This window comes from Grus americana, chromosome 10, assembly GCF_028858705.1.
Source record: "Grus americana isolate bGruAme1 chromosome 10, bGruAme1.mat, whole genome shotgun sequence".
In the NCBI taxonomy this organism is placed as follows: domain Eukaryota; kingdom Metazoa; phylum Chordata; class Aves; order Gruiformes; family Gruidae; genus Grus; species Grus americana.
The window spans coordinates 1,506,488-1,521,383 of NC_072861.1; the positions used below are offsets into that span (position 1 = coordinate 1,506,488).

Here is a 14,896-nt window from a genome sequence, read left to right on the forward strand (position 1 = left end):
AGATGGTCATGGTCCCCTCAATGCACTAACCAAGATGATCATGGTCCCATCAATGCCCTGACTGACACGGCCACAGTGCCCTCCACTGAGACGGCCACCAACCCCTCGATGCCTTGATTTAGACAACATGGTGCCTTTGATATCCCGACCAAGATGGCCACAGACCCTCCATGCCCCAGCCAAGATGGCTGTGATCCCTTCAATGCTCTTACCATGACAGCTACTCTCTCTTGAGCACCCAAACAGAGGTGGCCCCCTCAGTTCCCTCACCATCTCAACCCGGGATGGCTGCCATCCCCTCCACACCCTCATCGGGATGGCTACCTCTTCAGCTCAAGGGTTTTTGGGAGGAGCCCAAAAGAGGCAACGCTGCTGTAAACCACCTTGATCCTTCCTTCTCCTCACCTTTGATTCCTCCCCAAACAGCCCGTAATAAGTCTTGTGCAAGCCCAAAACGCTCTTCCCTGCATCCCAGGATGAGCCCCGTACCCTGATGACATCGCAGGATGAGTCCCTACCCCCCAAGATATCCCAGGATGAGCCCCGTACCCTGATGATATCCCAGGATGAGCCCAATGACAGTGACTCCCCTTGCTCCAGCTGCTCCCTCATGGTGATGGGTGACCACCACCCCATGGAACTGGTGGCTCTTTCAGGACAGTGCCAGGAGGACCTGGGCAGGGCAGTAGGTAAAGCAGAGCCAGGTGAGACGCTCTGGGCTTTCATCAGCTTTGGGCTAAGGGAGAAGATCCTGATAAACCAGATGGGGTCCCTGACCTGCCGGACACCCTTCAGCTGAATTAATTCCCCAGGTGGTGCCTCAGGGAGAGGGTCTCTTTCTCCAGGTGGGAAGCACCAAGGGGAGCTGCTGGGCAGTGTGGGTCTCTCATTGTAGGAGAGTAGCCAGAAGAGGTGGATTTTCCTTCTTTTGTCTCAGCTGTTTCCTGCAAGGAAGCAGCAAAGTCCAGTAGAGAGATCCAACCCTTCTGTGTTGGAGCATTTGGTTTCATACGTGATTGCAACCGTGTCACACTTTCTTCCTTCATCCACGCTGGCTCTCAGGAGAGGAACGCTTGCACTAGGTCAGCACTCTGCTCCGTTGCAAACCAAAAACATAACACGGCTTATCCTTATCTTGAAGGACTCTCTGGTGTCCTCCTCTCTTCCTACAAATCAGCAAGCAGCTGCTAGTTCCCTTCTGTCTGGAATCGTCTCTAGGGTTTGTAGTGGCAAGGTCCGTCCTTTTGTTTGCAGGTGGGTCACCACGCAGGTCTCCTCCTAGATTGCCTCGGTGGGTTTGAAACTGTGGGTTTCACCCTGATGACAACCTACCAGCGTCACTCTTTTGAAGTGGATGGCTATGGATGAACATAGCTGTCTCAAAGAACAACTTTTCAACAATAAAGTGCGAGGAGCAAGCGGAGAAGGCTTTGAACCTGCTTTTGGCAAACCTGATTTTGAGGACAGAGGAAAGGCTGAGGCTGTAGGACACCATGAGGAGGAGGAAAGGCATCAGGATGACACAAAAGCAGCTGCCAGAATGATCTGGAGCTCCTTCCAGCTGGACCTTGCACTCTTTTAGATGGTTGACAGCCTACACCTCTATCATGAAGGGCAGGAGGCCCCCTCCCCCCGAGGTCCTGCATCGCATCTGCAGTACCTCTTGTCTCTGTACAGTTGTTTTCAGGCATCTCAGTTGCTCCTCCAAAGTCTGTTTCAGAAGCTGAGATGTGAGCGGTCTCCATAAGCCATGGAGATAAATCCCACTCAGCCATACGGTCACATCCGTAGGGTTAGGGGAAATACCACCACGTACCTGGAAGCCAGGCAGGAGCCACAAAGATTTCTACAGCGAGACCAGGCGTTACACCAAAGCACGTCCTCAGCCATAGATGCAAAACCGAGGGACAGCTTTAGGTAGCCATGGTCAGTTAAAGTGGCTCAAGCTGCTCCAAGGTACTTCATCATGACCCTGCCTTTGGACTAGCCTCTGAGAGCTCAGCAGAGAGAAGAGGTGCTTTATACCCACCCATGTATGTTTAAGATCACCCACATCCTCCCCATGTGCACCCAGACGTCCCCTCCTGCGTGGGAGGATCCTTCTTTTCCCCTCAGGGCAAGCTCTGACCTCACCCTCACCCCCCCTTTTCTGGCCCATTCCTCTCCCTGGGGGCTCAACTCCCCTCTATCCCCAGCCACATGGGTCCTCTGATCCCATCCGCTCCCTTCCGAGCACGCTGCCTTCTCCTCCATCCCCTTTATCCTCCTTTTGGGTCCTCTGTGCATCCCTCCCTGCTTTTCTTTCCCCTTTACTGCTCGCTCGGATCCCCAGGGGATCTCCATGCCCAGGCGATGCCTCTGGGACCCCTGTGCTCACAGCAGAAGCTGCCCGTGGGAGCCAGAGGAGCTCGTTAATCACCTTTTTATTTTATTTCAAGTGCTGTACACAAAGTCACTCACCCCCAGGTGCTCCCAGCGCCCCTGTGCAGACCCCACCTCGACACCCGCCGTGATCCAGCGCTCACCGCTGCTGGGTGCGAGGCAAAAATAAGTTACCCGCCTCCCCGTGCTGTGCTCCTGGGCACCGGGACAGGTCGGCATCAGCCATCGAGCGCCGGCTCTGCCAGTGCCCGGTTCACCCGAAGTGCCCCGCACCAGGGTAAGTGTTTGCTTCAAAACTCAAAGTCACAGCATCGGGCCCTGCCCATTCCCGGCACCGCTGGCCCCGGCTCCCTGGGCTCAGCATGGCATGGCAGCCTCCGACGGCAGCGGGGAGCACCTGCGGGGAAAAAGGATGAGGTCAGAACATCAGGTTGTCACGCTCGGGCTGCCGGCAGCTGCCTGGAGCGTGCCTGCCCAACCACCCCAGAGCTGCCGGTTATGTTGCTGGGGGTGATTCCCCTTGGCTTTCCACCCCCCACGGGGATGCATCATCAAGGTCTCATGAACCTGATGCAAACGCAAAACCCAGCACCAGCCGTCGTGGTCCCGGGATCGCTAAAAACAGGAGCAAAGCTGCAAGGATCAGCTCAGCCCATGGAGGTTTGAAAATGTGTCCAAGGGGGTGCCCAAGGGGACAGAAGCAGTGAGCCCCCAACGCTGCCCGCTGCATCTGAGGGAGCCCTGGCAGAAGCAGGGACCTGTGCCAGGCTGTACTCACTCCATCTTGGCTTCCAGGTGGTGGATGGTCTGCTTGTCCAGGTAGCGGCAGAAGAGCGAGAGAAGGTTGCTGGGCAAGAAGAGAGGCTCCACCAGCAAGGCCTTGGGCACCTGTGACAGCTCCCGGGCAACCAGGAACACCGTGTCTGTCCTGGGGGCATCAATGCAGGGGGTTGAGCGCCCAACCAGCCAGTGACCCCAACCCCATCGTTTCCACGGCCCCTCACCACGTCTCGAAGTCCCCACCACATGGCTCCAGCGGTGCGTCAGAGGACAGCAGCCTCTCACCGTGGCTCAGCAGGGAGTAGAGCAAGGAGATCCCAAACTGCGGGGAAGCACCAGGAGGAACGTCACAGCTGGGTGGTGACAGTGACACCCTGGGGACGCCACACGGCTCTGCCCTCCTCAGTGCCACCTACCTGGTTCTTCAAGGCCATGGCGAGGGGGAGCTCAGGGGACTCGGACAGAGGCCTGGTCATCTCCTGCAGGACCTCGATGAGTTTGCTGAAGGTCATCCCGCCCACCACCTCGTTCAGCGGGCTGTAGAGCAGGGGGAGAGACTGGGCAGGGCAGAGGGGAGAGCAGGGATCTGAGACCCTTTGACACATCACAGCTGCAGCCTCATCCCTGAGCCCCACATCCCAACTCCTGGGGGGCCAACGCAAGGGCCAACGCTGTACCACCCCCCACCCCCCCAAGAGGAGATTGCCACCAGGACTGCTTTAACCCGTCCTCCCTATGGAAGGAAAGAGGCTCCTGTCTCATGGCAACCCCACCAGCTGCCTGGCCATGCTGGGACCCAGCAAGATGGGCCCCTTCCCTCTGTGTTGCCCAGGGTGCTGTGCGCCGCCCCCCCCCCCCCCCCCCAGCAAGAGCAATGGGGGAAAGAGGCAGCCCGGGATGCCCCTGCCCTGGCTGGAGGTGCTCGCCTCATCCAACATGTCCTTCTTCATGAGGAAGGGCAGGTGGTGTGTGACGGTCAGCAGGATCTTCTCCGCTTGCTCCTGGGTCAGGTGGGGCAGCAGCCGGGCCGTGAGTTTCTTGCCCTTCCGCACACACAGGAGTTGCAGGAATTCATCCTCTGCCTCCCTGGGGACGAAGGCTCCATTGGCACAGATCCCGAGGGACCTGTAGCATCTCTGTCCATCCAGAGGGACCAGCAGCAGCTCCAGTGGAGGAGGAGGCTCATGGGCAGGGTCAGCACAGGCCATGGTGACACACAGAGGACAGGATCCAACCCTTGCTGTCACCCAGAACTACTCATCCATGACCACCTGAGCCCAGCGAGGACCAGGACATGCCACCCGCCCCCCTCTCCCCACAGCCACAAACTCACTCTTCACTGCTGCAAGCCCTGATTTTCAAGGCTTGGTAGATACGCTCCACTTCTTGGTTCTTCTGCTCTTGACAGCATGGCTGCTGCTGCTCCTCCGGAGCCAGGGACATCTTCCGCTGCATCTCCTCCACTTCCAGCAATTGCAGGAACAGCTGAAGAAACCACATGGGGTAAGGGGGCAGCTTGGAGCATCCTCCGCCTGCCAGTTATCCTCAGGACTTCTCCCCAGGCAGATGTCCCCTCGCAGAGCTCCTCGGATAAAACCAAGCGCCTGCATCATCCCGCCCTGCCCCAAATCATGGCTCACTCACCTTCTCGATCCTGTGCAGTGCCCGAAGCCGGTGGCTCCCCGCAGCCTTCAGGAGGGGAGAAAGGAAGGCAGAACAATTACAGCCAGCACCAGACACCGCCGCCGGCAGAGCGCTGGGCCAGCTGCTCCCTGGGGATCAGAGGCGGCTTCAGGATACAGAGCAATCCCACAGGGAGGCCACGGCCAGCTCCAACTGCCTAGAGCCCCATCCCACCCCTCAGCAGAGGACAAGCTGCCACCACCGAGGCAGCACCCGTTCCAACTGTGCGCGCCCCATCCCGTGGCTTGGGGCAGCACCCAGAGCCAGGACAGCACCCATGCTCGGTCACAGCAGCTCCTAAAGCTCCTGCTTAAGCTGCTCCAGGGCCTGGGAGAAGCTTGGAGCGGCGTTCCCAGGCATCCAAGGCACCCACCAGCCTGGCTCACCCTCACCTACCTCCTCCACGAGGGCATGGTGCACAGCATCAATGGCCCGGCGAGGGCTGTAGCAGGTGGACACCGCGACCTGGCCCAGCGAGCCTGCGATGCGCACCACTGGAGGAGAGATGGGATATGGTGAGACCACATCCCGCAACTCCTCACCCGGCTCCCCGCCACCCACCCCAGCCCCTCACCGGAGTCATACGTCTCCACTTTCTGGATGAATGGTGTGACCAGCTTGGGGGGCTCCTGCTTGTTGCGTCCACCGAGCAGCTCCTCCTCTGCCTGTTTGCGCTCCAGCCGGTGGTAGTACGTCTGTAACAACAGGCATAGTCGGGAGGGGAGGCACCATGAGCCTTGGCACCCTCTGGCTCCCAAAGAGATGAAGTTCCAGCCCTGAGGAGCAGAATAAGCCACTGGTGCTGCTGGCAGGAGCTCACCTGGTAGTAGTAGTCATCATCCATGTTCTCACTCTGCAGCTGGATCATCTCCACCTTGACAACCCAGTCCTTCTCCTTGGAGACCATCAGCCCAGCATAAGGGTCCACTTTAGGAGACCACATCTTCTTGGGGGAGATGCTGGCACAGGAGAAGATCACAGCCTGCTGTGACTGCCCAGAGCCCCACTACTACTTCACAGCTCCCCGGGAACCCCCTTACCTCTGCACCTGCCCGCCTTGCTGCTGCCGCTGGGTCAGGATCCGCTGGTGCTGGGGGTGCAGCTGGGTCATATGGCTGGGCGTGCTGCAAAGGAGACCACAGACAGGAGTCAGGGGGCTCAGCACCCACACTAGAGCCGTCCCCAGAGGGGGGAAACCCCCCCAGCTGCTTTATGAGGCTCCTCCAGTCCCACCCATGCACCCTGCTTGCCATCCTGCTACCTGAGGTTCAGCTGGCCGCTGGCTGACGGACTGAAGAAGAGTGCGGGGTCCAAAGAGGGAGACATGGGACCAAAGTGCATGGCGAGAGGTCGTGGCGGGCTGCTGATGTTGGGCGACATGGGCCGGAAAGGGGTCGGAGATGCATACCCTGCAGTCTGGGGAGGGAGTGAGAAGCGATCAGGTGTCTGAGCCTTTCCCTCCAAGGGTCCTGGAGGGCTCTGCCAGCTCCATGCTGCCTTCTGGCTCCCACCCTTGCAGGAGTCACCCTCTCCCTGCACGGAGGGGACATGTGGGACACCACGGCAAGGTGATACCCCTCGGGATCCTGCCACTACGAGCTGAGCAAGGCAAGGGGACCCAGGCATCACCAAGGATTGCGTGCCCCAGGTTTATCACCAGTGCTGCAGCATGACACCAAGCACAACACCATGTCCGGTGTAGATCCCATGGGGACATTGGGACAAATAGATTTATAAAGCAACGGCTACGCTGGTGGCTCCTCTTTCCCTGTCAGCAAGACGCCGGAGATGGGCGCTAAGGATTAGACAGAGCTGTAAAGCCTGCCTTGGGCACAGCAGAGCTTTGGGGAGGCACTGTCCCTGTCCCCTGCTGCTCCAGGCCCACCTCAGAGGGGACATGGCGGTGGCTCACAGCCCACTGAGTTACCTGGTTGGAAGCGAAGAGCGGAGAGGGTCTGCGAGCCGGCGTGAAGGGCCGAGGGGAGCACGGGGAACGAGGCATCAGAGGCGACTGCTGCAGGGCAGGAGATGGGAGGTGTTGCTGAGACAAGGCTGTCCTTGAGGCTGCACCTCTGGGGTGGGGAGGGCAGAGAAAGAGGGGATGCAAGAGCCCCCTGAAACCTGTTACCTGCCGGAGAAAGCGCTGGGGAAAGGACTTGGAGGACATCAGTCTGAAGTCGGGGCGCTTGAGTCGGGGAGAGCCCCCGTAGCCCCTCTGCACAGGGGAGCCAAGAAAGTCAAGGGCCACGTTGGTGGATGGTGGGGGCCTCTCCAGGACCTGGAGGATGGCTTTATCCTGCAGGGAGGAGGCAGCAGGAGATGGGAACGGGGCCCAGCTGGGATCAATTTAGCTCCCCCAGCATCAGGCAGCTCACCAAAGCTTTTGGTCACTGCTCAGCTGCCATCCTGCCTGCATGCAACAGCAGGGGACCTACGAGGACACCTGGCATGGGGGTCCCAGTCCCCCCAAACTCAAACCCAGGCTCTGCTTAGGGTGGGCACCTCCGCCCACAGCCTTGGCACCCAAGAGACACGTCCGTGCACCGCCAGACCTGTGACGAGGCTTTGGAGGTTCCGTGGTCACCCCAAATCATCTGTATGACCCTTAGCTCAGGGTACTGGGGAGCCCTTGGCTGGTCCCCAAGGGCCTGGCGGGGGGTACCCACCTCCAGCACGTGGTGGGGCGGGATGCTGCCGGGGCAGGAGCCCCACACCGCGGGATCCATTGCCAGCTGGAAGATGGGGAGATGGTCAGCAAAGGGAAGGAGGACAGGAGGAGAGGGGCAGGGGACGCCACAGAGGCTGCTCAGCCCCATCACTAGATGGGGGGGGGTACATTTTTACCGTATCCTCTTTGCCAAACTCTGCCCAGCAAGCACCAATCCTGCTATCCAGCACCGCCGAGTCTTGGCTCTGCGGGCAAAGAGGTACAGGCACACACTCAGCCCCGGCACAGGACCCTCAGGCAAGGACCAAACCACCAGGTGGGTCCCCTCCCTCCCCGCTCACACATCACCTCCAGCGTGGGTTTGCTCTGCACGGCCTTCATCACCGCTGGGTCTCCCAGGTCATTGGTCTCCTCGCAAGGCTCCTGGTCTTCCTCATGTTCTTCAGCCCCCAGGTCCTCCTCCTCTTCCTCCAACTCGGAGCTGACCTGCTCGACCTCTGGCTCCATCCCACCTTCCTCCTGGGGCTCTCCCAGTTCCTCCGGCTGGTCAGCTGCTCCGGGCCCCAGTTCCTCCCCGGCCTCGGTCTCCTCTGCCACCGCTTCGGCCAGCTCAGGGCTCGTCTCAGGAGGCATCAGGGCTTTGGTGACATCCTCCTCGGTGGAGTCTCGGTCTTGGAGGGGAGAAGGAGAGCACGTCAGGGTGGGTGAGAGCCTGGGCAGTGCCCACCAGGGTCTCTGCTCCCAACCCAACTCCTCATCCGGCAGGAGGACACCTTCCTCACCCCCCACCTCCATCCTCCTCACCCCACTGGGTGCTGGCTGATCTCCCCGACCCTGAGATCTTACCTAACCCAAAAGTCATCTCATTGTACAGGTCGAGCTCTTCATCTTCCTCGGCCATCTCCTCCAGCAGAGGCGCATCTTCCACCAGCAGGTAGTCCTCAAGGATCTGGAGTCAAAAGCAGCAGGGTCCTTGCTAAGGGAGACAGGTAGGGGAGGGGTAACCCTAACCTGCCCCCCTCAAGTGCGGGGCACCCAGCCTCCCCCCTAAACCACCGGCAGTGCCAGGCAGCCCCCAGGGCTCCGCAGCTGGAAAGGGAAAGGCGTGAGCCACCGGCACTGCCAGCAAGGGCAGGACCCGCTCGTTCAGTGCGGGAGCCCATCGAAGCCTGCCGGCACCAGGGCTGTGGCCACCCAGAGGCGACGGTGGCCAGCGCAGGAACAGCACCAGCGTGGCTAGCGCTGGCGGACACCATTAGGCTTCAGAGTGAACGCCTCGCTACCAGAGCACGAACGGCACCCGACCACAAGGCAGGGAAAAACACCCCACCAGCACCTCCGGGGCACTGTCTTCTCCGGTACCGACCGCTCCGGGGAGAGCCAGCACCGGGAGAGGCGGCCCCGGGGGAGCCGGCACGGAGGGGGAGGGGGGCGTGACCGGGGCAGCGGGACAGGAGGCGGCCCCGGGGCCGGGAGCAGCGTGCCAGGGCGGAGCAGGGCGGGCACTCACAACCGGCTCGCCGCCCTCCGCCATGCCGCGGCACCGCCCGCCCGCCACCCTCTACGGGGCCGGGCTGCCCCCGCCGCCGCCTTTTACGGACCGCCGCCGCCGCTCCGGCGGCACCGCGCCGTTGCGCATGCGTCTGCCGTACAGCATGGCGGCGCCCAGCTGCGTCCTGCGCCGTCCTTTCGCTCCGCCCCCTCGGCTAGGCCCCGCCCACGAGGCCGGGACCACCGGCGGTGCGCGGAGCAGGGACAGGGATGGAGATGAGGTTTAATGACCTCACCGCGAAAGGGGGTGTAAAACTGCAAACACCTGCGTCTTTCGGGGTACAGAAAACCCCAGCCCGGCTTTTTCCATTGCTCTCATCGTTCCCTGCCAGTGATGGCGTTTTCCAAACCTGTACCCCTCTGAGCCATCACGGAAAACCAGCGGGATGTGGTCAGTCTGGCTGGAAGCTCACCTCGGAGAATTATGGCAGTAGATATGAAAGCACAGGGGAGCAAAACTAAGGCGAAGACACTGTAAATCTCTGTGTCCTGCAAAGCACAGCAGGCTGCCCTCATCCCCCTGAATGCTGGGAGTGGCTCAGTTGTGTCAGACCTCACCCACTCCCCAAATATTTCTGCTAATAAAAGCAGAAGCACCTTAAAAGAGGAAGATTTGGCTGTTTGAACCAAATCGGCGCAACCTTTTAGAAACATCACGTGGGAGAAACTCATGGTTCACCTTATCTTTACAGGGAAAATCTGCCAGGTGTTGCTGCTTACAGCAGAGTCATCTCCAGGGACTCCCATCCCAATAGGGAGAGCCTGGATGTCAGCATGGAGAAAGGATCCGTGCCCTGTAATCGGCTATTTGTGTAATTAATCCTCCCTGAGCCAAGGGGATTGCTCACCTGGGCAGAGATGGACCAGCCTGCAGGTCAGCAGTGACACCCCCCCCACCCCACCCCGCCATGCCAGCTCAGCCACCGACACAGCAGTCGGTGTTTATTTCTGCCAAAGCCCTGAGATCCCTGATAAAGCTCCGGTGGCAGCTGCGTCCCCTTATCTCACAGCAAAAACACTCAATAGCAGCTGTGTGGCCGCCGGCACTGGGCAGCCAGCAAACCGAGCAAGAGCTCGGCTCAGAGCTGGTCCAGTGGGGGTTGATAACAAGTATTTGCAGGTTTTAATTTGCTCAGTCTCTACTGATTTACCTGCTGCCTTTGGGTGGGGGATGTTCTCCATGGGTGCTTTATTGATTTTTATCAAAGATAGGTCTTTAAATGGCATATTTTCAGGTGGCAAGTCTTAAAGGGGCTCAGAGTTAGAGGAGCTCCATGATACTGCTGTTCTCTTCCTGCTAGTAGTGGCTTTCTTTTCCAACTTTTTAATCCTTATGCAGCAAGATGGAGGACAATATACATCTGCTTCCTGGTCTAAAACAATGACTCTAAAGAGAGGCAGTACCTGATCTGTCAGACCACAAGCAGACAAACTCCCAGGTGTATAAAATATCTGTGCTCTTTAATACTGGTTCATTTTCCTTTTTTTAAACCTTGGTTTTCTTCATGCTGCTATTCAAAGCTGCTGTACTTCTCTCAGCAGTGCCTGTAGTGTTATAAAGCCACTTGGAGGCGTACCTAGCCTAGCTGGGCTACGGTGATCATAGTTTTTCTGGAGGCGGCACCAGAAAACTTGTCTCTTTGACCTCTGGGTTCTTCTATTTGATGTCAGGGAGCCCGTGCTGCGCTTGAATCGCAGCGTCAATCCACCCCGCAGCTGCCAGACCAAGACGCTGATGCACAGGCTTCGGAAGAAAGCAAGTTGAGGTTCAGCAAGGAAGGCGGCCAGGCTGTGACAGCATCGGCTGTTGGTCTAATGCCAGCCCTGGCTGCAAAATCCTCCACGAGAGGTGTTTTTTACCTCCCTTTTGGTGAGAGGCAGGAGCCAGGTGAGCACCTTGTGGCCACTGCTCCATGACCTGCTCTCAGTGAGGGTTCCTGACCACAGGCACCCCACTCAAGGCCGGGGGAAGCGGCAGCTGGGACCCGGTACCATTTCACACCTTTGATGCCTCCATCCCTGAGGTGAAGGCCAAGAGCAGAGCAAGCCCCGGGGCAGGAAAGACCTGGGGTACGGCCACAGCAGCAGCCCCACTCGCTGCCGGGGTAGCTCTGGCTGGTGTGGCACCGGGCAGAGCCGCGGCCGGGCACCAGGGCGGCTCCGGACCCGCCAAAGCCCCGGGCGGTGCCTCAGACCCGAAGCGAAAGCGAAAGCGAAAGCGATGCTATCACGCGGGCGGGCTCGCCTAACCTCTCAGTTCCCTCTCTGCCTGGAGACTGATGATGCGCAAGGCTGTCCTGTAATGCGATTGGCCGGGCGCGACAGAGGTTATAAAAGGCGGCGGTGAGCCGGCACAGACTAATCTGTGAGGGAAGTGGAGCGGAGCGGCGGGCCGCTATGGAGCTGGCGCTGAAGGTGGGAGTCCTGGTGCTGATCGCGCTGGTCGGCCTGGGAAAGGCGGATGGTGAGTGCCCGGGGCGGTGGAGGGAGGGGCGGGAGGTGCTGAGGGGTTCGGTACCGGTTACTGGCGGGGGTGGGGGGGCGGCTGTGATGGTCCTGATACCGGTACGGTTTGGGGGGAAGGAGGGGGCAGGTGCTGTGAGGGGCTCGGTGCTGGGGGGGGGGGGGCGGGCGGTGAGGGCCCTGTTACCGGTGTGAACCGGGGGGGGAGGTCCTGTGAGGGTACCCGTTACCATGCTCGGGTGGGTGGGTGGGCACCGACTTCTCCAAGGTGTGCCTGCTTTAGCCCTCCTTCTCACTACCCCCTTACCCCCCTCTCCAGAGGCACCAAAGGTGGAGGTGTACTCCCGCACGCAAGCCGTAGAGGGAGAGGAAAACACCCTCAACTGCTTCGTGAGTGGTTTCCACCCTCCGAAGATTGACATCACCCTCCTCAAGAACGGGGAGCCCATGAGCAACGTGAACTACGCAGACATGTCCTTCAACAGCAAGTGGCACTTCCAGCGCCTGGTATACGCGCCGTTCACTCCCAAGAAGGGTGATGTCTATGTTTGCAAGGTGGCCCATTCCACCTTCACGGAGCCACAGTCCTTCCGATGGGGTACGATGTGCCGCCTTCTTCAAGCTTTGCTGCTGTTCACGTGCAGAAGGCAGTGCTTGTTAATTTATATCTACGGTGTCTCTGTTCCCCTTCTCACGAAACAGGGTGCTATAATGGGGTGGATTTTGAAGGTCTTGTGTTATTGGTGGAAAATTAACTTGGTTTTGGCTGGGCTGCTGAAAAGGCTCTGTATGCATACCCACGAAAGAGTTCGTTAGTAGCAGACAGGGAAGACTTGCCTTGGTATTATCTGTAGGTTTTTGGTTATGCTGTGTCTGATGACCCTTAGCAAGCGCTCTGACCTCTTTCTAGGTGAACTTGCCTAGAAAAAGATGAGTCATGCATTGATTTTTGGCTTTATATTTGGTGAATATAAAGAAGGATATAGCGGTACAGACTGATCGTGGTGACCCAGCCTGCTGCAGCAAGCAGCCAGCCAAGCAAGGGCAGCTCTCCGGTTACTGCACTGAGGCTGTTTCCAGCAGGGGTGGGCTTGTGGTGATGGGTGAGAGGGGGTGCTATTTGCCCCGAAGCCTGACACTCTCCCCTTCTTTCTTGCAGATGCAGACTTCTAAGCTGTGTCTGGGATGATCACGGTGAGTTAAACACTGATGCTCCATGCTGTGCTGATAAGGGGAATGTGGACTGCTTCATGTACGAGGAAGTCTGTAGCTTGCAAGAGTTGAGGAACAAAAGCAACCACCCCCCAAAAAATATAGCGTTGCTGCTGATTGGGAGCAGGGCTGTTCCCATACCCTTTCTAACCACTATTTTGGCCAGTTCTCAGCCATACCTGGCCTACAAGAGTCTCCTTTCCTCAAAAGAAGGAGCCCCTTGGAACAAAACTTCCCCACGTGTCTGCCAGATATCATTCAGAGTTGTCACAGGTCCTCTAGCGCTCCTCCATACCCTGTGGTGCTATCCTCTGTCTGGTGAGGAGGAAGTTGCCATACTTGGAAAGCCCCGTGACTTGGCAGGAGGCAGGCCCGTTAACTCTGTGGCAAGCAGGGTGTTGGCTCGGTAATGTGATATTTATGAGGCGCAAATCATTGTCTTGCTGCCAGACCGGAAGCAGTCTTGGTTCACTGGTGTCTCATAGTCCGAGTGCTCCAGGTTCTTCAAGCTATCTGGGCCTAACAGATCTGGATTTAGCAATCGGGTAAATACTACCTTAACCCTTGGCAGGGAAAAGAAAACTAAAGATGTGTGGTCTAGCTGACATAGTTGCAATACATACCCTGGTAGAGGCTGGATAATTATTAACTGCGCCCAGGACAAGCCTTGGCAAGACCTCACTTGAAATGCTCTCCACATTGGACCAGAAAAATATTATTGATGGCTTTTAGACAGACAGAATCATGAGTCAAATGAACTTTGTAAACCAGAAAAACTCTCCTGGGCACTTCTTGGGAAGATCTAGATGGATCCGAGTCCTCTACCTGTCGCTGCCTAATGCTGTTGTCCCTCTAAAGCTCTCCAGACCTTTCTTGCCGTAGAGCAGTAAATGCTAGGAGCGATGCTGGGCTTCCAGGGACAAGAGAAAACAGAGGTCAGTTGACCATCTTTCTAGTGGGGGACAACAGAAGAAGATATGCTCTTAAATTTGCAGAAGAAAGGCTGAGGGGTGATATTGGGGGCTGGTGAAAGGTTCAAGAGATCCCCCAGAGCCAGAAATGGTTGGATTGGAAGGATGTTTAGAAGGGATGCCGTAAGTGCTGAAGGCTTGCTTCAAACTGCTGCTTGAGACGAGATGCTGAGGTGAAGGGACCTGTGATTTGATACAGTACAGACATTTCTGGGTAACAGCTCTGGAAAATTAGATATGGCCACTCTTCTGGTTTGTGTGGACTGCGGTGGCTTTGGTGGGATGTCAGTGTGAAGGTCACCGATGGTGAAGGATGCCAAGCTTGGTTGGAGGTGGGACATTGGTGACTTCGCTAGAGTCTGGGACCAAGGATTTACTGAGCTGTGATGGAGAAGTTGAGAGCAGGATAAAGGGAGAATATCTGTGCAGCTGGTGCTTGGGGTGGATGGAGAGCAAGGATCATTTTGGCAGAGGATTGCTTGTTGAACCCCCACCAAGGAGGGGATGGAAAAGCAGTTTCTGCAGGATTTTTAACTAAATATAATTGGAAGATGGGTCTGTCTGTCTGTCTGCAGCTGGGACTCTGCAGTCAGAGTTCCCTTGTGGAAAACACTTTTTTTTGTTTTCTTTCCTAAAATAATTACAGTTGAATGTGCGAACAGATTAACTGATGTCAATCTCCTCTCCCCCATGCAGGTCTGAAGAATTCTGCCTTGCAAGTCAAAATCTTCTTGAGCTTCTGTCCTTTTTATTCACATTAGTAGGCATGGTGATGTTGGGTTGGTTGGACTTGATGATCTTAAAGGTCTTTTCCAACTTTAATGATTCTATGATTCTATTCTTTGATCTCACTTGTGAATATGATGAACAAAGGCAATAGTCATAGAGTTCATTCTCTATAACGCTTATCGTTAGAATATAATTTCACAAAGAAATATGCGAGCTAGGCTTTTTTTTTGAGCACATAGCTGTAAATGTCCATGTTACTGATTAAAAAGTAATTTTAGCTCTTCAGTGCTCTGAATTGTAATGGATTTTTATCTTAATAAAATTGGAGGACTTTGGTGTGGTCCTTAAAATGTTTCTTCACAGTCATATGACAACCTGAGCTGATTTCATGGGCTCCAATGGCCACTGGGTTGTGCGTGGGGCAGCACTGTGCTCAGCTGCACTTTTTTATCCTGCT

The 14,896-nt window shown here is 57.2% G+C and overlaps 2 protein-coding genes across 5 annotated transcripts; one reads left to right on the forward strand and one right to left on the reverse strand.

Moving 5' to 3' along the window:
* Positions 1–2,413: 2,413 nt before the first annotated feature.
* PATL2 (PAT1 homolog 2) lies at positions 2,414–10,667 on the reverse strand. 4 transcript variants are annotated; one of them, XM_054836765.1, is made up of 19 exons: positions 10,216–10,667; positions 8,360–8,462; positions 7,862–8,184; positions 7,690–7,758; positions 7,398–7,577; positions 6,974–7,141; positions 6,773–6,859; positions 6,107–6,261; positions 5,886–5,969; positions 5,666–5,804; positions 5,420–5,540; positions 5,242–5,339; positions 4,807–4,851; positions 4,496–4,647; positions 4,089–4,248; positions 3,579–3,719; positions 3,387–3,484; positions 3,161–3,310; positions 2,414–2,779 (listed from the first exon to the last, which is right to left on the reverse strand). In XM_054836765.1, the coding sequence occupies exons 2-19, from the start codon at positions 8,412–8,414 to the stop codon at positions 2,740–2,742; spliced, it is 2,265 nt and encodes a 754-aa protein (XP_054692740.1). In that variant the 5' UTR covers positions 8,415–8,462; positions 10,216–10,667; the 3' UTR covers positions 2,414–2,739. The 4 variants fall into 4 exon arrangements, with proteins under 4 accessions (XP_054692740.1, XP_054692741.1, XP_054692738.1 ...); XM_054836766.1 differs by lacking the exon at positions 10,216–10,667 and adding an exon at positions 9,024–9,133 and having other exon boundaries at positions 7,512–7,577; XM_054836763.1 differs by lacking the exon at positions 10,216–10,667 and adding an exon at positions 9,024–9,133.
* Positions 10,668–11,376: 709 nt separating this feature from the next.
* B2M (beta-2-microglobulin) lies at positions 11,377–14,805 on the forward strand. Its single transcript, XM_054836767.1, has 4 exons — positions 11,377–11,528; positions 11,847–12,125; positions 12,687–12,721; positions 14,407–14,805. The coding sequence occupies exons 1-3, from the start codon at positions 11,462–11,464 to the stop codon at positions 12,698–12,700; spliced, it is 360 nt and encodes a 119-aa protein (XP_054692742.1). The 5' UTR covers positions 11,377–11,461; the 3' UTR covers positions 12,701–12,721; positions 14,407–14,805.
* The last annotated feature ends 91 nt before the right edge of the window (positions 14,806–14,896 follow it).

Bases quoted from the DNA above. Each gene is read 5' to 3' on its own strand.
- PATL2 (XM_054836762.1), bottom strand. From the start codon at position 9,047: ATGGCGGAGGGCGGCGAGCCGGTT. The intron at 5,340-5,419 runs GTGAGGGGCTGG...TCTCTCCTCCAG, and splicing joins AGTGGAGACGTATGACTCCG to TGGTGCGCATCGCAGGCTCG. The intron at 3,485-3,578 runs GTAGGTGGCACT...GCTTCCCCGCAG, and splicing joins CCATGGCCTTGAAGAACCAG to TTTGGGATCTCCTTGCTCTA.
- B2M (XM_054836767.1), top strand. From the start codon at position 11,462: ATGGAGCTGGCGCTGAAGGTGGGAGTCCTGGTGCTGATCGCGCTGGTC. The intron at 11,529-11,846 runs GTGAGTGCCCGG...CCCCCTCTCCAG, and splicing joins CGGCCTGGGAAAGGCGGATG to AGGCACCAAAGGTGGAGGTG.